General features: G+C 43.5%; 1 protein-coding gene across 3 annotated transcripts in view; it reads left to right on the forward strand.

The window, feature by feature from the left end:
* The window catches only part of LOC130294084 (sulfotransferase 2B1-like), a 110906-nt gene that overhangs the window by 61268 nt on the left and 24724 nt on the right, over positions 1 to 24914 (forward strand). For all 3 annotated transcript variants that reach the window (XM_056543502.1, XM_056543503.1, XM_056543504.1), the window contains exons 2-3: positions 19231 to 19372; positions 24389 to 24600. In XM_056543502.1, coding sequence (XP_056399477.1) covers positions 19240 to 19372; positions 24389 to 24600 — 345 coding nt within the window. In that variant the 5' untranslated portion in view covers positions 19231 to 19239. The remainder of the gene's footprint in view (positions 1 to 19230; positions 19373 to 24388; positions 24601 to 24914) is intronic.

Consider the following 24914-nt stretch of genomic DNA (forward strand, 5'->3'; position numbering starts at 1 on the left):
GCAGCTGTAAGGGTCAAACTGCCGGAACCAAAGTTTACTTTGGTCCTGGAAGTGCGGGAGGGTCCCAGCTGTGTGTTTCAGCTGGGTCCCTGCTGCGATCTCTTAGGTGCACTGGGCAGCACCCACGAGAACCATGGATGTGTTTACTAGTCCTGGTGCAGGAATGTGCATCCTATCTGGACGTGTATACACGTCCATGGTCGTTAAGGTGTTAATTTTTAAAGAGATAGGATTAAATACGTAGAACATTAATGAATCATACTAAGAATATCTGAGTAGGTACAACTACATTACAGAAAATAGTTTTATTTTACAACAATGGTTAGTTCAATATCATATGTTATTACACCAAATGATATAAAGGATGGGACAATCTAATATCTGGATATATTACATGGAGGGGACTTGTATGAACCCTCCAGCCCCTACTAACTAACTAGTAGGACATATTTAAGATATAAAATCTATGGTATTAAATTTGGAGGAAATACTTGTGTACATCTTTAGGTACATTACCATGATTATCTTCTCACTACTTTTAATACATTTGGAGGAATACTTAAATATGTTTCCTTGTGGATATATTTGTATTCTGTCAATTAGATGGTGAATGACTATGCCTTATGTATTATATGTATGCATTAATATGCACAGAACACGCCCCGTTCTCTGCAGTAGAAGGGAGAACTTTCCGCAATTTAGAATTTAACATCTCAAATACAAGATTAGGAAAGATCTTTCACAGTACGTACTAATTGGTATAATTTTCATCCACATTATAAAAGTATCACAATCAAATAAGAACTAGTCCACTGCCAGATATATACGAGACCTCTAACTTACGCCCTTGGTCCAGCTCCCGTGATATAACGCGGGGTTACACGGTAACCCCGCATCATATCACGGCGGGCCCGGTGTCATAGTGAAACCGGGACCCGCCACTAATAGCGCGCGGCACCGATTGCGGCGCCGCGTGGCTAAAAGTGAAAGTAAAATGTGCCGATTTGCTCAGGGAGCTGTTCGGGATCGCTGCGGTAAAATCGCTGCATCCCGAACAGCTATACTTCAGGAGGAAGGTCTCTTACCTTGCTTCCTGAAGTCCGATCGCCGATTGAATGATTCAAGCCTGAGATCCAGGCTTGAGCATTCAATCGCCGAAAACACTGATTGATGCATTACTAAGGAGATGCATCAATCATTGTTAAAGATCAGTACATGCAATGTTATAGCCACCCATAGGGGCTATAATATGGCATAAGAAAAGTGTAAAAAAATCATTAAGCCTTTCAATGATCCCCTTCCCCTAATAAAAGTTTGAATCACCTGGCATTTCCAAGAATAAAAAAAAAAAAAAAAAACTGTGTAAATAAAAAGTAAAAATAAACATATGTGGTATTGCCGCGTGCGGGAATGTCCGAATTATAACAATATACCACTTTTTAAACCGCACGTACAATGGCGTACGCGCAAAAAAATTCAAAAGTCCAAAATAGCGTATTTTTGGTCACTTTTTATATCATGAAAAGATGAATAAAAAGCGATCAAAAAGTCCGATCAATGCAAAAATGGTACCGACAAAAACTTCAGATCACGGGCCCTCATAGCCCCCTGAAAATGGAAAAAAAAAAAGTTATAGGGCTCAGAAAATGACAATTTTAAACGTATACATTTTCCTGCATGTATTTATGATTTTTTTTCAGTAGTAATACAAAATCAAACCTATACAAGTAGGGTATCATTTTAATCGTATGGTAAGATAAGGTGTAATTTTTACAAAAAAATGTACTACCTAGAAATGGAAGCCCCTAAAAGTTACAAAATGGCATTTTTTCTTGAATTTTGTTGCACAATTATTTTTTTTCCCGTTTCGCCGTAGATTTTTGGACAAGATGACTTATGTCATTACAAAGTAGAATTGGTGGCACAAAAAAAAGCCATCATATAGAATTTTAGGGGAAAATTTTATGTTACGATTTTTTTAAGTTAAGGAGGAAAAATAGAAAATGAAAAAACGGAAAAAGCTCCATTCCTTAAGGGGTTAATGGGAAAGAGAAGGAGAAGATGTAATCATAGGACCCTTGTATAGATAGTTACCTTACAGTCATATTGCTGCATCTGAAAGGACCTTTCTGGCTCCTCGTGGCCTCTCAGGTAACTTCCAGGGGAAGGCTTATTGTCCCGTGAGAACTATTATGCCTCATGGCGCTTCCTTGCAGGCGAAGACCATTATTCATGAGAACTTATGCTTGCTTCTGCTCTACCCCTTCTCTTTGGCATGGGGATATTTAGGAGCCGGCTGTTGTGAAGTATGCCCCTAGGTATGAAAACTCTTGACTAATAGGGACATAGACAGCCTCCCTTCGGGGTAGTGACAATCATTCATTCTAGGTGGCACCACAAATCATGCGGGACCATAAGCTGACAACATCAAGTAGTTAAATTTTCACTTAATAAAAATATCAGAAGAGAGGATAATTTGACCTTGGAACAACTATCAACACCATATTGTTTATAGCTAATGTCTGACTATGAAGGGCATTGTAGCTGGGACCTATAGAGAAACCCCAAACAGACCCCCAGACTCTTTGCTTCATTCTGAACTAGTCAGAATGCATGACAATGTAGTAGAGCATTCAGTGGTTCCACTACTTGCGCAAAGTGTTGTATGAAGTGGCGATAATAGCCAGTGAACCCAAGGAGGCTTCGAACCTCCCATATGGTGGTTGGTGTAGGCCAGTTCTTGACTGAAGTCACTTTTTCGGGATCTGGCTGGACTCCTTCCACGCTTACTACATGGCCAAGGTACTGGACTTTAGGCTTTAGCAGAAGGCACTTTGATGGTTTTGATCTTTAGCCCGTGCTGTATCAGTTTGTCAAAGACGTCAGATGCTTTAGGTGTTCTTTATAAGTTTTTGAATAGACAATGACATCGTCTAAGTACAGGAGAATGCTTTGGAAATTCAGATGGTCAAGATGCTGAAAGATAGGCATAGGCCCATTGGAGTTGTGAATGTCGTTTTCTCTTGGTCCTCTGGTGCCATGGTTACCTGCCAATATCTGCTGGTTAGGTCCAGAGTGGAGAAATAAGCAACAGAGCCCAACACTGTGAGTGATTCTCTGTGGCAGGGGGTACGCATCCTTGTGCATAATGTTATTACGTTTGCGGTAGTCCTCGTAGAATCGCATGGTCCCCTCCTTCATCTTGACCAACACGAGTGGTGCAGCCCATGGACTCTGGCTTTCCTGTATCACATCGGCCTCTTTCATTTCAACCAACATTTTCTTCATGTTCTGGTACATGGCTGGTGCCACCGGCCGTATCTCTCCTTGATGGGCAGATTTTCGCCCGTATCAATCCAGTGTTGTATTAGGGAGGTTTTCCCAAAGTTAGTAGGATGTTTGCTGAATGCCTGATGATGTATTTTTGCCACATTAAATACACCATTAACTTGATCCGGAGGAGTGGGAACATCTCCTACGTTAAGTTGCACCCACCAGGGTTCTGGACTGGTCCTGTTTTGATCTCCTGTGGCGGTACTCATTTGCTGCTTGGTGATTAATCACTCCTTTAAGATGTCCTCGGGTTGGAGGAAATAAAGCTGTGCTACAGAGGTGAACTTGCCTAAGATAGAGGGAGCGTGTCATCCAGATTCACAAATCTGACAGGAACACGTCCATTAATGACAGTGACTAAGCTCCTAGCAGCTCTTACAAGTGGGTGGCTCTCTGATTGGATAGGCTCAAGGAGAGCTTGGTAATCCCCGTTGTTCAGACTGGGACAGGCTTTTACACCAAAGTATAGTCTCTGTGTTGGGTTGTAGTACCACCGACCTTGCGTCTTGAATGTGGACTCGACAGATCTCTCCTTTCTTGTTAATGATCTTCTGCTTAGCCTTTAATGCCTTCGGGTCATCTTGCAGGGCCTGTTTGTGAGTGGAAGAAGCAGTGGGGAGAGAAGCACGCAATGCATCCATCATTTTCATGAAACTATTCCTCCTAATATTCATCCCCAAAATTAATTCTGCAGCCCCCTCATCATTTTCATTTGTTACAATTACACCTTTCCCAGCAAACACATTACTTCCCACCTGGACTGTGGGTTTCCAATACCCATGGCAGGGTATAGGTTGCACTTTAGTCGCTAACAGACTGAAATCAACATCAGATGTGGCACACAAATTACCAGAGTCCCAAAGTTGGTAGAACACTCTTGGGGATAGTTGCGACCCTGTGTCCAGCAACGCTTGTAAGGGTACGCCCTTAACAACTACAGTTATCTTGGGGCAGGGTGCGATGTAGTGGGACAGCCCTCGACCTCAGGGGCAGTCCATTTAAAGCACAGCACTGGCTCTTCCAATGGCTGGGTTTCTGACAATAGGTGCAATAGGATCTACTGCTCCCAATATTTTGGTCTGGGGGGGTACGGCAGCTTAGCTGTCTGGGGGCTGGTTCGGCCCTAGGGGGCTGGTCCCTTGACAACAAGGACCCTCTTGAGGATGGGGTAAGCTTCTAAATTGCTTTAATTCATGCTTGATCTTGCCTCATATGCTGGAACACCGTGACTGAGGCGACAGCTTGTGGGGTTTGAGTCAGGGGCGGAGCAGGAGGTCAGGTAGGGCAGGTGTGGCAACAGCTTCTAGGGGTTCCTGACTTGGGGTAGTGGCACTAGTGGCATCCACCAACTCTGATTCTACCACCTAGAAAGCAAGTCTTAAATAAGGGGAATGGGATAACCGAGTTCTGGGCGGCAAGCATTTTTAGTTGGGCCTTGTCCCACTTGGCATATACACGTCTATTAACCAGTCCATCAAGACTTTGTTCCCTCTATCGAGGGGTATCCCATCTAACTTCTGGATAGTGTCAAAAGCATTCTAAAGTTCTACTGCATACACTCTCAGGCTTTCACCTGGCTTCTGTCATCACTCGTAGAATCGCAGGCATACCGCAGGTGGTGCTCATGTTTCAAACAGCCGAGGTAAGAAGATCTGGTCAACAATCTCCTTTGAAGATCTGGTTGACAGTCACCTTGTCCTTTGCAGGCCAGGTACGGAATTCTTTAGTGCTGGTCTCTGTAGCTGACCCACCAATAACTGCACCTGTTGGTTTCAAGGGAAATTGTAGAATTCTGAGATGCTCTGAAACTTTCCTTTAATTCCCACAGGGTGAAAAGATCTCCGCTGTAGGTGGGCAGCCCAGAGTTTCCCATGAAGCCCTGTGTAGGAGCAGCAACTGTAGTAACAGCTAGAATATCTGGGATGCTGGCAGCAGCTGAAGACGTGGCGCTGGTAGCCAGAGCAGATGGTGCACTTGTCACCGGCGGTAGTGTGGCGCTTGTGCCCGGTAATCCACTGGTGCTTGCTTCAGACATACTGGCATTTTTAGATAAGGTACAGAGTTTATGGCTATAGTGGTTTGGGGGTGCTCCTCCTCTGTTCTGCAGGTACTGGGCAGCACTGACTTGTTGACTGACAGCTGCAAGCAATAGCGGGAAACACAGTGACAGTCGCAGAGTTAATGACTGATTCGGGCACCGGAGGCCCTTCACAGCTCTGTGCTCACTGGTTCATCCCAGTAGCAGAACAGTCCCGGAGGGTGATCAGGGCAGCCGCAGGATTTTCAAGATGGCGGCTCCCAGGAATCTTCCTGTAGGGTCCAGCTGTGAAAATCTTCCTCTGTGGAACACAGGGTGGCACTTTTGGCTCCTCCTTGCTCTTAGGAAGGAGGAGTTGCTCCTGGAGGTTGGTGGTGGGTGGAGCCTGGACTTTGGTGTCCTGGATCTCCCATGTGCGCCAATTAACCATTGCAGGTACTGCAGGAACTTTGGTGGTACAGCTCGCACCCAGAATTCACGGATTTGCAGACAATATGGCCGACAATACGCTTTTCTTCTCCCCCTCTTTTTCAATAGCGCCTCTTGCAATAAACACTTCTAAAGACAAAGTTCCGTATAGCAGAAATGGTGCATAAATTGTTGCACGCTCGTGCGCTTTTTACAGTATAGACACATTTCAGACTAGGGGGTTTCACTGTGAATAAGGCACACACTGAAATCCTGTTTGTGATGCCAAAAATGCATGTGGTGACCATGGGGAATTGGACAGACTGTGGCACATGACTCGCGGTGGTTAGATGTATCACTTTGTGACACCAGGGCACCGTTAACCTACACGGTCTGAGGATAGGACAGCTTCTCCTGGGCCAGGTGTGGGATAATAAAAACACTGATGCCAGGTTACGAATAACTGTCTTTACTGAGGCAGGAGTAGTTTATACAATCCTCTCAGTGCAGATTAGAGTGGAGGAGATGCAGAGTAATCCTTTGGAGCCCTGTAGGCTTGCTGTGACTTGTAGTACTTTATACACACTTGGCTTTACTTGTTGCAGGCTTGGGACTTTAGACTTCCTTTTGAGGCCTCCCAGGCTAACTAGGGTTCTGATAGTGTCCAATTAACGGGTATGAACTAGCACTGTGTGGCCCATAAACTCACCTGCTCTTGTGCTCACAGATAGGAATTCCCTACTCCTACTGAGCAGTGAACACTTGCATAATAGTGTGGTCGCTTGATTGAAGATTTTCTTTAGGCTTCCCTTGAATCACCTCACACTCTTGCTGTCTCTTCTCCACACTGCAGCTGACACTGAGCTCTGCACTCCACACTCCTCACTTGGAGTAGACATTGACTTAAAAGGGGTACTCCGGTGGGAAACTTTTTTTTGTTTATGCCAGAAAGTTAAAGGGTTATTCCAGGATTTTTTTTTATTTTATTTGACTATGCTAGAGGGGCTGTAAAGTTAGTGTATTTCATAATATAGTGACAGTACCTGTGTGTGACGGTTTTCTCACAATTCTGTGATTTTCACTCCAATATTTATTTTTACCAGCGTACAAAAATGACTGTTGTCTCAGATTTTTCCCAGGTTGCAATGCGGCTGAGACCTGAGACTCACTAGTCAGCTGATGACAGGGAGCCTGTCTGCTTCAATGGGTGGAGGGATCGCTTGGTGGGAGAGAGATCAATCTGTAACTAATGCAACAGCTGTAGGCACCCTGATTGAAAATCACACTGATTTGTATGGATGCAGCTCATTTATGTTTCAATGGGTGTTGTGGCTGATGTGTGGGAGGGAGGAAGATGGAATTGTGGGATTTGTAGTCAAAAAAAGAAAAGTCAAACAGGAAATACTAGTTCACAAACAGCTAGCCACAGTGTTATGGTAATCTCACAACATAGCCATTTAGCCCCAAGACAAGCGCAGATCCTTCCTAAGCATGTCCATTACTGTCTGCCAGGTACGTACTAAAGTCACCTTATGGGGGTTAACCCCTTTAAACAGATTTGTAAATGAAAAAATCTTAATCCTTCCAGTACTTATTAGCGGCTGTATACTACAGAGGAAATGCTTTTCTTTTTGGATTTCTTTTCTGCCATGACCATCTCTGCTGACACCTCTGTCCATGTCAGGAACTGTTCAGAGCAGGAGAAAATTCTATATCTATGGTGACCCGGTGACCCAGAAAATAAGGGGGATCGGGGTTGTCCAAGACATCCACGATCCCCCTGAAGGGATAGGAGTGAGGTGGCAGGGGTGCCACCCCTCCTATCCCTGCTATTGGTCATCTAGAAGTGATGACCAATAGCAGATCGGGGGCAGGGGGTTAACTTTTGGCTTCCCCGTTCTGCCCACCCACAATAGGCAGGGCAGAACGGGGAAACCGACAGAGGGCCACATATGGGGTATATACCTGCTCGGGAGAAATTGCACTACAAGTTTTGGGGGGGCTTTTTCTCCTTTTACCCATTATGAAAAGGAAAAGTTGGGGTCTACACCAGTCTGTTAGTGTAAAATTTTTGCCCCATATTTTTTATTTTCACAAGAGGTAAAAGGGAAAAAAAAGACCCCCAAAATCTGTAACGCAATTTCTCCTGAGTACGGAAATACCCCATATGTGGGCGTAACATGCTCTGCGGAGGCACAACAAGGCTCAGGAGTGAGAGCGCACCATGTACATTTGAGGCCTAAATTGGTGATTTGCACAGGGGTGGCTGATTTTACAGTGGTTCTGACACAAACGCAAAAAACATAGATACCCACATGTGACCCCATTTTGGAAGCTGCACCCCTAATGGAACGTAACAAGGGGTATAGTGAGCTTTAACACCCCACAGGTGTTTGACGAATTTTCATAAAAGCTGGATTTTCGTAAAATGCTGGTGTTACCCTAAATTTTTCATTTTCACAAGGGAAAATAGGAAAAAAGCCTCCAAAATTTGTAACTCCATTTCTTCTAAGTAAGACCATACCCCATATGTGGATGTAAAGTGATCTGCGGGCGCACTACAATGCTCAGAAGAGAAGGAGTGCCATTGGGATTTTGGTCCACTGTTTTGGCACCACGGGGGGCTTTGTAAACGCATTTGGCCCCTGACTTCCATTCTAAACAAATTCTCTTTCCAAAAGCTCAATGGTGCATCTCCTCTTCTGAGCATTGTAGTTCACCCGCAGAGCACTTGACGTCCACACATGGGGTATTTCCATACTCAGAAGAAATGGGGTTACAAATTTTGGGGGTCATTTTCTTCTAAAATCCCTTATAAAAATTTAAAATTTGGGGGGGAAAAACAGCATTTTAGTGAAAAAATTATTTTCTTCATTTACACATACAACTTTAACAAAAAGTTGTGAAATACCTGTGAGGTGTTAAGGCTCACTGTACCCCTTGTTACGTTCCTTGAGGGGTGTAGTTTCCAAAATTGTATGCCATGTGGTTTTTCTTGCTGTTCTGGCACCATAGGGGCTTCCTAAATGCAACATGCCCCCCTAAAACAATTTCAGCAAAATTTGCTTTCCAAAAGCCAAATGTTACTCCTTCTCTTCTGAGCATTGGGGTGCGTTCACACTGCGGAAACTCGCTCGCTGAATTCCGCAAGCGGAGATTCAGTCTGGCGGCCGCCGCCGCTGGTGCTTCGGCGCTAGGGCCGCAGGGCACTGAGCCGTCACCATTGACGGCTATGCAGTGCTCGCTGACTTCTGTGCAAAGAATGAACATGTCCGGAATTGTCCGCGGAGACCCATTCACACTAATGTTAAGTTCACACCGCGGAATTCTGCTCGCGGGAATTCCGTAGTGTGAACGCACCCTTGTAGTTCGCTCGCAGAGCATTTTACGTTCTAACATGGGGTATTTCCATACTCAGAAGAGATGGAGCTACCTTTATAAAAATTGTAAATTTGGGAAAAAACTGCACTTTAGTGAAATTTTTTTTTTCTCATTTACACATCCGACTTTAATGAAAAGTCGTCACACACCTGTGGGGTGTTAAGGCTCACTGGACCCCTTGTTACATGCCTTGAGGAGTTTAGTTTCCAAAATGGTATGCCATGTGTTTTTTTTTCCTCCTGTTCTGGCACCATAAGGGCTTCCTAAATGTGACATGCCCCCCCAAAAACCATTTCAGAAAAACTCACTCTCCAAAATCCCATTGTTGTTCCTTCCCTTCTGAGCCCTCTACTGTGCCCGCCGAACACTTGACATACACATATGAGGTATTTCCTTACTCGAGAGAAATTGGGTTACAAATTTTGAGAGGATTTTTTTCCTTTTACCCCTTGTAAAAATTCAAAAACTGGATCTACAAGAACATGCAAGTGTAAAAAATGAAGATTTTGAATTTTCTCCTTCACTTTGCTGCTATTCCTGTGAAACACCTAAAGGGTTAACACACTTACTGAATGTCACTTTGAATACTTTGAGGGGTGCAGTTTTTATAATGGGGTCATTTATGGGGTATTTCTAATATGAAGGCCCTTCAAATCCACTTCAAACCTGAACTGGTCCTTGAAAAATTCAGATTTTTTAAATTTCGTGAAAAATTAGAAAATTGTTGCTTAACTTTGAAACCCTCTGATGTCTTCCAATAAGGAAAAACATGTCAACTTTATGATGCAAACAAAGTTGACATATTGTATTTGTGAATCAAAATATATTTTATATGGAATGTCTATTTTCCTTACAAGCAAAGAGCTTCAAAAGTTAGAAAAATGCAAAAGTTTAATTTTTCATAACATTTTGGAACTTTTCACCAAGAAATTAAGTATCGACAAAATTTGGCCACTAACATAAAGTAGAATATGTCACTAAAAAACATTCTCGGAATCAGAATGAAAGGTAAAAAGCATCCCAGAGTTATTAATGCTTAAAGTGAAAATAGTCAGATGTGCAAAAAATGCTCTGGTCCTACAGTGAAAATTGGCCTGGTCCTTAAGGGGTTAAAGGATAAGTCTCATGCATAAAAACGTTTCCCCTATCCAAAGAATAGGGGATAAGTTTAAGATTGCGAGGGGTCCGAGCGCTGGGGCCCTCCGCGATCCCCTGTACGGAGCCCCTGTGCTGTAGCACAATAACCAGGAACGCGTCACGACCCCCTCCCAAAGCGGAGGCCACCATGCCCCCTCCATTGTAGTTATATGGGGGAGCCGATCGGCAACCTTCGGCTCTCCCATAGAGCTTAATGGAGGGGGCGATGAGGCCTCCGCTTCGGGCGGCAGCACAGGGGTTGCCCCTACATTAAGCTCTACAGGAGAGCCGAAGGTTGCCGAATGGCTCTCCCATAAAAATATATGGAGGGGGCGTGACGACCTCCGATCTAAACCTTATCCCCTAACCTTCAGAGAGGGGATACGTTTTTATGCATGAGACTTCTCCTCTAATAACTCCTCCCCCTGCACTATATATGGCCTAGTTAGGGGGGGGGGGGCTCCCATTGGGCAATCAGGGTCACATGGGTACTCTGGATCATACCTCCTTATAGATATTCTTTACAATTCTTAAGGGTACAGTGCAAAACAATATAAACCTCAGCAGCAGGGCCTAGTGCAGGCACCTGAAGCAATGTTTACCTGACAGGACCCACTCCGGTACTGGGACACTAATATATATATATATATATATATATATATATATATATATATATATAGATAGATAGATACAGACAAAGAGTAAGTTATCGCGGTGGGATGGTCCAAGCTTTTTGACCGCCGGTGGAGACAAATTTGCGAGCTAAGTGCCTCACTATTTCATAGTTTCACATGTGCATCTATTACACCATAGCTGTATAGCTCTCCATGTTTTAACTGCATATTCATGTTTCATCTATATCTTTGTGCTGGCAGTGTGCTGCTGCATTCTTCTGTTACTAGATAGATAGATAGATAGATAGATAGATAGATAGATAGATATTGTAGGGAACAGCTCACACGGTGGAGGTCGGCAATGACAATATTCACACAGGCAGTTGGTTTTGAATGTCTCAGAGGATGTGTAAGTGATTTTCAGCACAAAGCACAGTGCAATCAAAACAACAAAAACCTAAGCCTGTGTGGCTCTAACTAAACATACTGAGGGCCTAATGTTTGGCTCCAAGCAAACTCACAAAAGTGTCCATAGAATGAAGTTCAGACCTGGTGGGTTTTAGCTGCAGTCCTGTTTGGGGCTGTTTTCTCCCCTGACTCTCCAGCAATCAGCAGACACCCAACCTCACCTGAGGACACCTTGAAATAGGGAAACCCATAGTGGACTATGGGTGTGGACTGGAACACTCCCACATCCAACCTGTCCTCCAGTCCAGGAAATCCAGCCCATGAAACTTAAAGGGGTTATCCAGGAAAAAACTTTTTTTTATATATCAACTGGCTTCAGAAAGTTAAACAGATTTGTAAATTGCTTCTATTAAAAAAATCTTAATCCTTTCAGTACAACCTTAACTTCAGAAGCTCATAAGTACTGAAAGGATTAAGATTTTTTAATAGAAGTAATTTACAAATCTGTTTAACTTTCTGGAGCCAGTTGATATATATATAAAAAAGTTTTTTCCTGGATAACCCCTTTAACAAGAGAACCGTAGCAGACTATGCTCCGCTAAAGCAGCATATCCTTCCAGATATTCTATATCGTACCTGGCTGAGAAAACCAGGTGAAATATACACCCCATCCACCACTTTCGTGTACACTTTACCTCGTGCATATATATCAGACCCCTAATCACACATGTAAATGAGGGGGGGTGGGGTGTTATCCAAAACAAAAACAGTAGTGTACATCATACTCAAGAGACCGCAATCGGTCATACATATAGTGTAAGAGAGAACAGGCATTTACTTGTGTGATTAGGGGGCTGATATATATGCACAATGTTACACTGTTTACTCTGCTTGAGAAAGGCTCTATTGTCGAGCCGAAACGTTGCCTGCACAGATGTGTGAATAAACCTTCACTATTTTTCACTTACAAGTTGGAGTGCCGCTTCCATTTTCTCTTTATATTTCATGGGAACTGGTCTATTCCCGGAGCTGTACACCCACGGGGATCTGGAATCCAATAACACGGTGCTCCTCCACACCCTTTTTTATACTGTGTGTATATATATATATATATATATATATATATATATATATATATTCCTTTAAATGGGTACAGAAGAGAGGAAATTATTATAGCTGCAAATCAGGGCCCAGTTCCATATTAACCTGTTAAGGACAATGGACGTGCGCATACGTCCTAGCTCCCTGGTACTTAAGGACCAAGGACGTACGCATACGTCATGGAGAATTTCGGTCCCCGCCGCGCGCTGGGCAGGGATCGGACCAGGATGCCTGCTGATATCAATCAGCAGGCACCCGGCGCAAATGCCCAGGGGGGTCATCAGACCCCCCCCATGTCGGAGATTGGCACAAATCGCAAGTGAATTCACACTTGCGATTTGCGCTTATTCCGGGTCATACGGGTCTATGGTGACCCAGAATATAAGGGGGATCGCGGTTGTCTAAGACACCCCTCCTATCTCTGCTATTGGGCGTCAAGACGCGATGACCAATAGCAGATCGGGGGCGGGGGGGTTAACTTTCGCTTTCCCCGTCCTGCCCACCCACAATAGGCGGGGCAGAACGGGGAAACGATAGAGGACCGGCGCCGAAGATCCACTTAGCCATCGGCGATGGCAGCGGGCAGCGATCGTGGTGGCAGCAGGCAGCAGAAGAGGATGGCTATGCGGCTCGCTGGATCCTACGGAAGCCGTTGAGTTGCCTAGCAACATCTGGAGGGCTACAGTCTGAGACCACTATACAGTGGTTCTATACTGTAGCCCTCCAGATGTTGCAAAACTACAACTCTCAGCATGCCCAGACAGCTGTTTGGGCATGCTGGGAATTGTAGTTTTGCAACAGCTGGAGGGCTACAGTTTGGAGATCACTTTGCAGTGATCTCTTAACTATGACCCTCTAGATCTTGCAAAACTACAACTCCTAGCATGCCCAAACAGCTGTTTGCTGTCTGGGCATGCTGGGATTTGTAGTTTTGCAACATCTGGAGTACCACAGTTTGGAGATCACTGTGCAGTGGTCTCTAAACTATAGCCCTCCAGATGTTGCAAAACTGCAAATCCCAGCATGCCCAAACAGCAAACAGCTGTCTTGGCATGCTGGGAGATGTAGTTGCGTACCTCCAGCTGTTGCATAACTAAATCTCCCAGCATGCCCTTCGGCGATCAGTACATGCTGGGAGTTGTAGTTTTGCAACAGCTGGAGGCACACTGGTTGGAAAATACTGAGTTAGGTAACAGAACCTAACTGAAGGTTTTCCAACCAATGTGCCTCCAGCTGTTGCAAAAGTACAACTCCCAGCATGCATGTTCTGTCAGTACATGCTGGGAGTTGTAGTTTTCAAACAGCTGGAGGTTTGCCCCCTCCCCATGTACAGGGTACATTCACACGGGTGGGTTTACAGTAAGTTCCCTGCTTCAAGTTTGGGCTGCGGCAATTTTTCGCCGCAGCGCAAACTCCTAGCGGGAAACTCACCATAACACGCCAGTGCAAATGTACCCTAAAAACACCACACTACACTAACACATAATAAAGGGTAAAACACTATATATACACCCCCTTACACTGTCCCCCACCCCAATAAAAATGAAAAACGTATTGTACGGCAGTGTTTCCAAAACGGAACCTCCAGCTATTGCAAAACAACAACTCCCAGCATTTCCGGACAGCCACTGACTGTCCAGGCATGCTGGGAGTTTAGCAACATCTGGAGGCACCCTGTTTGGGAATCACTGGTGTAGAATACCCCTATGTCCACCCCTATGCAATCCCTATTTTAGTCCTCAAATGCGCATGGCGTTCTCTCACTTCAAGGAAACAGTTTAGGGCCACATATGGGGTATTTCCGTACTCGGGAGAAATTGCACTACAAATTTTGTGGGGCTTTTTCTCCTTTTACCCCTTATGAAAAGGAAAAGTTGGGGTCTACAGCAGCCTGTTAGTGAAAAAAAATTAAAATTTTTACACTAACATGCTGATGTTGCTCCATACTTTATATTTTCACAAGCGGCAAAAGCAAAAAAAGACCCCCAAAATTTGTAACACAATTTCTCCTGAGTACGGAAATACCCCATATGTAGGCATAAAATGTTCTGCGGACGCACAACAAGGCTCAGGAGTGAGAGCGCACCATGTACATTTGAGGCCTAAATTGGTGATTTGCACAGGGGTGGCAGATTTTACAGCGGTTCTGACATAAACACAAAAAAATAAATACCCACATGTGACCCCATTTTGGAAACTGCACCCCTCATGGAACGTAACAAGGGGTATAGTGAGCCTTAACACCCCACAGGTGCTTGAAGAATTTTCATTAAAGTTGGATGGGAAAATGAAAAATATATTTTTTTTCACTAAAATGCTGGAGTTACCCTAAATTTTTCATTTTCACAAGGGAAAATAGGAAAAAGGCCCCCAAAATTTGTAACCCCATTTCTTCTGAGTAAGAAAATATCCCATATGTGGATATAAAGTGCTCTGCTGGCGCACTACAATGCTCAGAAGAGGAGGAGCGCCATTGGGATTTTGGAGAGAGAATATGTCTGAAATTGAAGGGCATGTGTGCTTACAAAGCCCCCATAGTGCCAGAACAATGGACCCCTCCCACATGTGACCCCATTTTAGAAACTACACCCCTCACGTAATGTAATAAGGGGTACAGTGAGCATCTGTGCCCCACAGGTGTCTGACAGATTTTTGGAACTATTCCAAAGATCTGTCAAACGCCAGTGGGGTGTAAATACTCACTGCACCCCTTATTAAATTCTGTGAGGGTTGTAGTTTCCACAATGGGGTCACATGTGGGGGGGGTCCAGTGTTCTGGCACGACGGGGGGCTTTGTAAACACATATGGCCCCTGACTCCCATTCCAAACATATTCACTCTCCGAAAGCTCAATGGCGCTCCTTCTCTTCTGAGCATTGTAGTGTGCCAGCAGAGCACTTGACGTCCACACATGGGGTATTTCCATACTCAGAAGACATGGGGTTACAAATTTTGGGGGTCATTTTCTACTATTACCCCTTGTAAAAATTTTAAATTTGGGGGGAAAAGCAGCATTTTAGTGAAAAAAAAATTCATTTACACATCCAACTTTAACGAAAAGTTGTCAAACACCTGTGGGTTGTTAAGGCTCACTGTACCCCTTGTTATGTTCATTGAGGGGTGTAGTTTCCAAAAGAATATGCCTTGTTAGGTTTTTAATGCTGTCATGCCACCATAGGGGCTTCCTAAGTGTGACATGCCCCCCAAAAACCATTTCAGCAAAATTTGCTTTCCAAAAGCCGTGTGACTCCTTCTCTTCTGAGCATTGTAGTGTACCTGCAGTGCACTTGACATCCACACATGGGGTATTTCCATACTCAGAAGAGATGGGGTTACAAATTTTGGGGGGCATTTTTTATTATTACCCATTGTAAAAATGTAAAATTTTGGGGAAAAGCAGCATTTTAGTGAAAAAAAAATCATTTACACATCCAACTTTAACGAAAAGTCATCAAACACCTGTGGGGTGTTAAGGCTCACTGTACCCCTTGTTACATTCCTTAAGGGGTGTAGTTTCCAAAATAGTATACCATTTGTTTTTTTGGTGTCCTGACACCATAGGGGCTTCCTAAATGTGACATACCCCTAAAAACCATTTCAGAAAAACTCACCTCTCCAAAATCCCAGTGTTGCTCCTTCCCTTCTGAGCCCTCTACTGCGCCCGCAGAACACTTTACATACACATATGAGTTATTTCCTTACTCAAGAGAAATTGGGTTACAAATTTTAGGAAGATTTATCTGTTTTTACCCCTTGTAAAAATTCAAAAACTGGGTCTACAAGAACATGCGAGATTATGAAGATTTTGAATTTTCTCCTTCACTTTGCTGTTATTCCTGTGAAACACCTAAAGGGTTAACACACTTACTAAATGTTATTTGGAATACTTTGAAGGGTGCAGTTTTTATAATGGGGTCATTTATTGGGTATTTCTAATATGAAGGCCCTTCAAATCCACTTCAAACCTGAACTGGTCCCTGAAAAATTCTGATTTTGAAAATTTTGTGAAAAATTGGAAAATTGCTGCTGAACTTTATAACCCTCTGATGTCTTCCAAAAGTAAAAACATGTCAACTTTATGATGCAAACACAAAGTAGACATATTATGTATGTGAATCAACATATAATTTATTTGGAATGTCTATATTCCTGATAAGCAGAGAGCTTCAAAGTTATAAAACTGCTACATTTTCAATTTTTTCATCAAATTTTGGAATTTTTCACCAAGAAATGATGCAAGTATCGATGAAATTTTACCATTAACATAAAGTAAAATATGTCACGAAAAAACAATCTCGGAATCAGAATGAAAGGTAAAAGCATGCCAGAGTTATTAATGCTTAAAGTGATAATGGTCAGATGTGCGAAAAACACTCTGGTCCTTAACCCCTTAAGGACCGGGGGGTTTTCCGTTTTTGCATTTTCGTTTTTTGCTCCTTGCCTTTAAAAAATCATAACTCTTTCAATTTTGCACCTAAAAATCCATATGATGGCTTATTTTTTGTGCCACCAATTCTACTTTGTAATTACGTCAGTCATTTTCCCCAAAAATCTACGGTGAAACGGAAAAAAAAATCATTGTGCAACAAAATTGAAAAAAAAAACACTGTTTTGTAATTTTTGGGGGCTTCCGTTTCTACGTAGTACATTTTTCGGTAAAAATAATTAATTAAATTAAATATAATTAAAATGATACCCTACTTATATAGGTTTGATTTTGTCGTACTTCTGGAAAAAATCATAACTACATGCAGGAAAATTAATACATTTAAAATTGTCATCTTCTGACCCCTATAACTTTTTTATTTTTCCGTGTATGGGGTGGTATGAGGGCTAATTTTTTGCGCCATGATCTGAAATTTTTAACGGTACCATTTTTGCATTGATAGGACTTATTGATCGCTTTTTATTCATTTTTAAATAATTTTTAATTAATTATATATTTTTATAATTCGGACATTTCCGCACGCGGTGATACCATATATGTTTATTTTTATTTACACTGTGTTTTTTTTATGGGAAAAGGGGGGTGATTCAAACTTTTAATAGGGGAGGGGTTAAATGATATTCATTCACTTTTTTTTTCACTTTTTTTTGCAGTGTTATAGGTCCCATAGGGACCTATAACACTGCACACACTGATCTTCATCATTGATCACTGGTTTCTTATAGGAAACCAGTGATCGACGATTCTGCCGCATAACTGCTCATGCCTGGATCTCAGGCACTGAGCAGTCATTTGGCGATCGGACAGCGAGGAGGCAGGTAGGGGCCCTCCCACTGTCCTGTAAGCTGTTCAGGATGCTGCGATTTTGCTGCAGCTATCCCGAACAGCCCACTGAGTTAACCGGCAGCTTTCACGTTCGGTTTTAGCAGCGCGACTCAGCTCTGAGCGCGCGGCTAAAGGGTTAATATCGCGCGGCGCCGCGATCGGCATTGCGCGCTATTAGCGGCGGGTCCCGGCTTCACTATGACGCCGGGCCCGCCATGATATGACGCGGGGTTACCGTGTAACCCCGCGTTATGTCATGGGAGCAGGACCAAGGACGTACCAGTACGTCCTTGGTCCTTAAGGGGTTAAGGCCAAAATGGGCCTGGTCCTTAAGGGGTTAAAGTGTATCTGTCATGACTTTCATGCTGTGTGAACCATGTTCAGTCCCCAATATTTTCTCCCTGCTCCTCCAGCCTTGATTGATAGATCTCTTCCCATACCTAAAGAGATCTATCAATCAAGGCTGGTGCTGGAACAGTATCAACAAATTCATTAAGGAAAAGATTTGCACTGTCAGCAGCAGCGAAACTCCAGGAGTGTGCTCCTGCAAGCTCTGCCGGCATCCTGACCTGTCGCTGTGCGCTGCGCAATGACGAGTGACGTGGTGTTGAGGACTTCACTAGTCAGCGCACAGTGACAGCGCAGGACGCCGACAGTACCGGAGCCTGCAGGAGCGCACCCCAGGAGAGGGAAATATGAAAGCTGGGGATGGGGAGGGAATCGGTCGACGGCGGCAGGACTCTGACCCCGCTGAAGCCGTTGTAGTTACATGATTTAAAGCGGCCGCTTTAAATCATTGAACCACAGCCGCTTTTGCAGGGCCAGAAAGAGTTTATCGGCGTTTAACACGCAGATAGACTTTAAGCTAAAAGTATTACACCAATAAATATGGTATACAAGTTTTCCTGGAATTGTGTCTTGTGTGACTATGGAAATCCTTACCACACAATGCTGTGATAGGTGAATCAAAAGGGGCCAAATGCCTTCCTTGAAAATATAATATAACAAATTATAAATACTAGATTTATTGAGTTAGGACGTTGATCTGAGGAATAATTCTGATCGCCATATTTTGATTGGGGAAAGGAAATTTCTGTCTTATAAAGGTTTTTTGCCTTCCTCTGGATACTTACATTAGAGTTATAGGTTGAATTTAAAGGGGTACTCCGGTGCTTACACATCTTATCCCCTATCCAAAGGATAGGGGATAAGATGCCTGATTGCGGGAGTCCCACAGCTGGGGACGCCCGTGATCATGCACACGGCACCCCGTTTGTAATCAGTCCCCGAAGCGTTTTCGCTCCGGGACTGATTACGGTCGACCGCAGGGCCGGCGGCGTGTGACATCACGCCTCCGCCCCATGTGAAGTCATGCTCCACCCCTCAATGCAAGCCTACGGGAGGGGGCATGATAGCTATCCTTTGGATAGGTGATAAGATATGTAAGCACCGGAGTACCCCTTTAAAGGACTGTTTTTTATTTTTTTTATTTATGAACTATGTAACAAGGTTTTTCTTTTTTGTATATTTCCTTTTAGGTGAAGAAAATGTCTGTTTCTTACGTTCAATACAATGGGATCCTTTTCCCTCAAATGTCAATCTCGGAAGATTTTGCATCTGTGGAAAATGAATTTCAAGTTCGGGATGATGACATCTTTAATGTTACATATCCTAAATCAGGTAAGCTACATTAAGCTCTATCTATACACTTTGCTTATAAAAAATGTAATTTAAAGTTTACCCACAATGGACATTTATCACCTTTGCACAGGATAGATAATACATGTCTGACAAGGCACCATTGCTGGAATCCTTCACAGATCAATTAAACAGGGGTCCTGAGCCCTCCATGCCACCTCACTACACAAATATAGTATGGAGGATTTTGAATGGAGTGGTAGTTGAGTATGCACCCTGCTGCTCAGTTCAATGAGTTCATTGTCTTTAGAGCTATTTTTGTGTGTAGATTTGTCTCACATTTGGCGCAGCGCAGCACCTCAGGCACTTTTTTGCACCTTTTTGATTTATACTTTTTTTTTCAAGTGCGTACAGGTGTACAGAACAGCTGTTAAGGTTAGTCTTATGCAGTGGTAATGAATTTATCAATTCAGACGTTTTGTGAAAAGGCGCAAAACCATCGAAAAGTCTCACCAGCTCAGCTTTGTGAAGAGTGAAATTTCGGAAAAATGTGTACCTCCACAAAATGTATCAAATGTCCTGCGACCATTTAATATATTTGGTACTCCTACACATTGCCAGCACACACAAAAAAAAAAAAGTGTATAAAAATGCTTCACTTACACCTACAATGATGAATGCCTCCATATGTCTGTAGAGCTGACTGAAAAGACTTTGAATAGAGTGGATCCTTGTATGCTTAAGTGCAGCTCTGTTCAACTTTTTCTTTTCCATGCACATGGTTATGACCTGGACAGTCAATCCTCATTATCTTCTGGTTCTTGAATAGCATGTGTCACCCCCTAATGTGTCAGCTAGTTGCTCCCACACTCTTACTGTCTCTCTCAGACTCTACTGGCTCTCCTATATCAACACCTTAGAGGCCTTACTGTGATTGCACGTTTGGTCCTTTAGCTCTACAGGTCCCACCTCTAGAATACAGACACCTCACAGCAGCTAACTCTTGATTTTTCTTCTCCACAGTTTTTCTCAGGCTTTAAAGGGGTACTACCGTGCTGACAACTTATCCTCTATCTAAAGCATAGATAGGCGATCTCGCACGCAGCACCCCGCTCTCATCAGGCCCCGGAGCGAACATCGCTCCGAGTCTGATGACTGCCGATCACGGGGCCGGAGTATTGTGACATCACGGCTCCGCCCCCATGTGATTTCACGCTCTGCCCCCTCAATGTAAGTCTATGGCAGGGGCGAGACAGCTGTCTCGCCCCTGCAATAGACTTGCATTGAGGGGGTGGAGCGTGACATCACACGAGGCGGAGCTGTGACGTCACGATCACCGGACCCGTCATCAGACCCGGAGCGGATGTTCGCTCCGGGGCCTGATGACAGTGGGGTGCTGCGTGCGAGATCGCAGGGGTCCCCAGCGGCGGGACCCCACACGATCAGGCAACTTATCCCCTATCCTTTAGATAGGGCATAAGTTGTCAGCATGGTAGTACCCCTTTCATTACATCACCGCTAGGGTACAGTTAGACAGTGGGGACAAACTGCCAGCAATAACAGTACACAACATGACACCTACATCTATTTAAAGAGGTTTCCCAGGGAAATGTTAGAGTTTAGTATGTGCCTTCCCCTGCATTAAAACAAGAAAAGACATACTAACCTCCCAAGTTGTCCCGGGGGTTGCAGCTGTCAGATCTTCCAGTCAGTACTCCTGTGTTGTTTCTCTTTCTGCTGACATCCTGATTAGCCAGTCACAGAACTGAGTGGGTGAGCAGGACATCACCAGAAGCTGGCAGAAGAGGAGCACAGTGCAGACTGGAGAATCTGATGGCTGCAGTGCTGGAGGAGTGGGGAGGTAAGTATGCAGTCTTTTATAGTTTTAATGCAGGGGTAGGCCTATACTAAAATATAACATTTCACTGGAAAAGTCCCAGTAATAAAACACGTACCACAGAATTCTTTTGCATCAACCATCTGTTTATCTAGAAATCTTTAAAAGTACATACATATATTAAAAATATTCACCCAGGTGTGGTCAGCAGAATATTAAGCAAACACAGGATTCCTTCACTCCGTACAGAGTCTTTCAGTTCCCAGCCATTTCCTCAGCGTTCACCGCTGGCTGAGCATTGTGACCCTGTACTCCAGCACCAGCAGTAACATTTCAAAGGCTTCCTTCTTCTTTGTCAGGTTGCTTGACAAAGAAGGCAGAAGCCTTTGAAAGATTGCCGCTGGTACTCGCGGGAATATAAAGTCACAACGCTCAGCCTGCGGTGAACGCTAAGGAAATGGCTGGGAACTGAAAAACTCTGCGGAGTGAAGAAATCCTGTGTTTGCCTAATGTTCTGCTGTATTCACCTTGGTGAATATTTTTGATATATTTTTGTATTTTTAAAGATTTCTGTATAAAGAGAATATTGGGAGAGAGAATAAATGACAGACCTGTAAAAAAGTTACACCTTGGTGTGAAACTGCAGTGGTAAGGAAAGGGAAGTAGATTTTATCTGCTGCACTCTGACAGGTATCAGATTCCAGGAAGGAAACCGATTTGGATAAGCGAACATACAAGCAAAAAACGTGCCATCGTCCACGGCAGCACAGCTAACTCACAGGAGCTTCGGACCAGTACCCCAACACAGCCTGAGAACTCTCTGGGGAAATGTTGGTGGACCTGAGGAAGGCACTAGCCAGTGCCGAAACACGTCGTCCTTACCGTAAACAATAAATTGTACGTTGTCCTGTGCTGGCCTGAGTCTTTATTTGTGTTCAAGTTTTGAGCAGCGCCTCCAAGACCATTTTTTTCTTGGATAAAGAGAAGGTTGATGCAAAGGAATTCTGTGGTATGTGTCTTATTATTGGAAATGTTTGAGCACTGGAGTTGAGAGCCTCCAGCAGACACGCATACACCCATGCTGTTTTAACATACCCATCTTACATATGTAAATGATTTCCCTGGAAAACCCTTTTAAGGGTTCAACTACTAGCCTCAAGTGATAACTGTATTGATATACTTAATGCTCAATCTCTACGTGCTGAACCTAAGAAGCTAACACCTCACTCACAGACAGCACACAAAAAAAATATCATGCAGCAAGAATCTACAAAATTATATTGGACATAAATACACATCAAAATATATACAAGGACAAACAATTAAAAACACAAAAAAACGCAAATATTTGGGTAACCCTAATACTAGAGGGGGGCAAAAAGTGCACCCCTTTAGCGGGCACCAACCCTGTATGTAGAATAAATGAGTAAATTTCCACTGGTTCTGAGGTAGTAATGCAAACAAGTGTGGTGTCTCTCAAAAAATAATGTAACGATGCAGATACTAAATCATTAAGGATACCCCACAGATGGACAACCTACCCAAAAATAATCCCTATCACAGGTATACGCTGTACTATAAATGCTATGATTCAATAATCACTATAAAAGCACAAAAAGGGAAGTATGGATACAGGTAGAAACGCCACCAGAGATACAAAGAGACAAGTAGAGCACAGTTGGAGAGACAAAAGCAATGGTCATATACTTTTGGTGACAGGGGGGTGCAAGGAATTCTTATCACTTTGTGATGCCAAGGCACCGTTAGCCTACACATGGTCCAAGGTGGAGACAGCTTCTCCTGGGGCAGACATGAGGGTAAGAAACACACCAACTTCTGGTTATGGATAACTGTCTTTTACTGAGCAGGTGCAGATGGTATTACACACAGTACGGAGCAGAGTAGAAGGAGTGCCATGTAACCCTTTGGGAGCTGTAGAGACTGTAGATTTCCCATGCAGACTAGGGTTCTGACAAGGTCCAATTACTATCACTGCCGGAGCTTGACTCACTGCTGTACAGGGGAACACTTGCAGAATGGTGGGGCTGAATTAGGAAGATATTTTCTTAGGCTTCCCTGTAGATTCACCACACATGACTTCCACCACCTTTCCACACTGGAGCTCAGCACTAGTCTGGAGCAAGACTGGGGCAACTCCTCCCCCACTACACTATATACCGAGCAATTTAGGGGTTCCCATTGGACAGACAGGGTCAACTGGTTTACACTGCTTCTCTCTCTCTCTCTTAAAGGCATAGTAAACAGACAACATAATATACAGTGCATATGGAAGATATAATAAAGTGCATGAACATGATCAACATAACAGACACTTTCACAGTGGGCCCAACACATGTGCAGCAGGCATGCCCGAGGAGATCTGCTGCCCACAGGACAGCCTCTGGTGCTGGGACACCACATACTCATCATAGATGGGTGCCCACTCTGAAGCCCCATGCATTTTGTCATCAAACCGGTGACTTCCTCAGTCTCTACATGCTGTCTATGTCTGTCTAGTCTATCTGTGAGTGTTTTTAGCATTTGATAATGGAAGTATTTATGGTTTATTGCAGAATTCTGCCCATTGAGCATTTTAGTCCTGTTGTCAGATATGTTCTTCAGTCTATGTTGTCCTGTTAAGTGTTTGTTGTTTGCGCTTTTTCTGGGTCATCCTGCAAGACTACTACTCCCGTCAGCCCCCAAGACTACTACTCCCAAGACAACTCCCAATAGTGAGTTGTCATTTGTTTTTACTTAGGACATTTGATACAAGTTTGTATGAATTTCACACATGACTGAGGATTGCTCCCACTTTTCTGCCCTACTATAAGTTCTGGGGGTATCCTAATGCTGGGGGCCATTGTTAGGACTCAGAAAAGGTGACTGCTAAAGGAAAAAATGGGTTTTGCACTCTTGTGACCCATCAGCATTATTACAACCACAGCAGGCAGCATTGTTAGGCTGTAGCAGGGGAGTCCCTTTATGTTTAGTAGTATGTGTACTACAACTGCTACAATTTTTCTGCAGTGCATATTTGCCCCCCATTCTGCTGTGTTTGGCAAACTTACTTTTATTCCAGGTCAGTACAGAATTCTTGCTGCAAATTTTTTTAAGTCTTTTAAACCCATTACATCATCCGTTGTATTTTATCTAAATGTTGCAATAATAAAAAGTTGTTATGCAAAAATTTGTCATTATGTTTTTTAATACCAATATGATAGGTACTACATGGATGATTGACATTTTAAGCCTTATCCAAAAGAATGGAGACCCGACATGGACTAAAACTGTACCAAATTGGGATAGGGCACCTTGGATTGAAACCCCTGGCAGTGTTGAAAAGCTGAATCTAAGCAAACAATGCCCACGTCTTATTACCAGTCACTTGCCCATACACATGTTTATGAAATCATTTGAAGGCTCCAAGGCAAAGGTAAATTATTCCCCAACATTTAATAATTCTATAATATAATAAAGTTGATAAATAAAATATTTTAATAATATAATTAATATTGTATATAGCGTGGGTCTCTAACTGGTGGACCAGGTTTGAACTGTGGCCACCTTAGTCCGGACTAGCAAACTGGGCTGGATTATAAGGAGGTCATCCTGGGCCTTCATCTCCAGCTGGTTCAGGGAACTGGCAAAGGGGGCATCCATTATCCCAGCATTTCATTGCATCTGTTTCTTTAAGACATTAATACAATGGAATAGCGTGCTGGCCAAGGTAAAGGAACACATGGCTCT

Source organism: Hyla sarda, chromosome 10 (assembly GCF_029499605.1).
Source record: "Hyla sarda isolate aHylSar1 chromosome 10, aHylSar1.hap1, whole genome shotgun sequence".
Classification (NCBI taxonomy): domain Eukaryota; kingdom Metazoa; phylum Chordata; class Amphibia; order Anura; family Hylidae; genus Hyla; species Hyla sarda.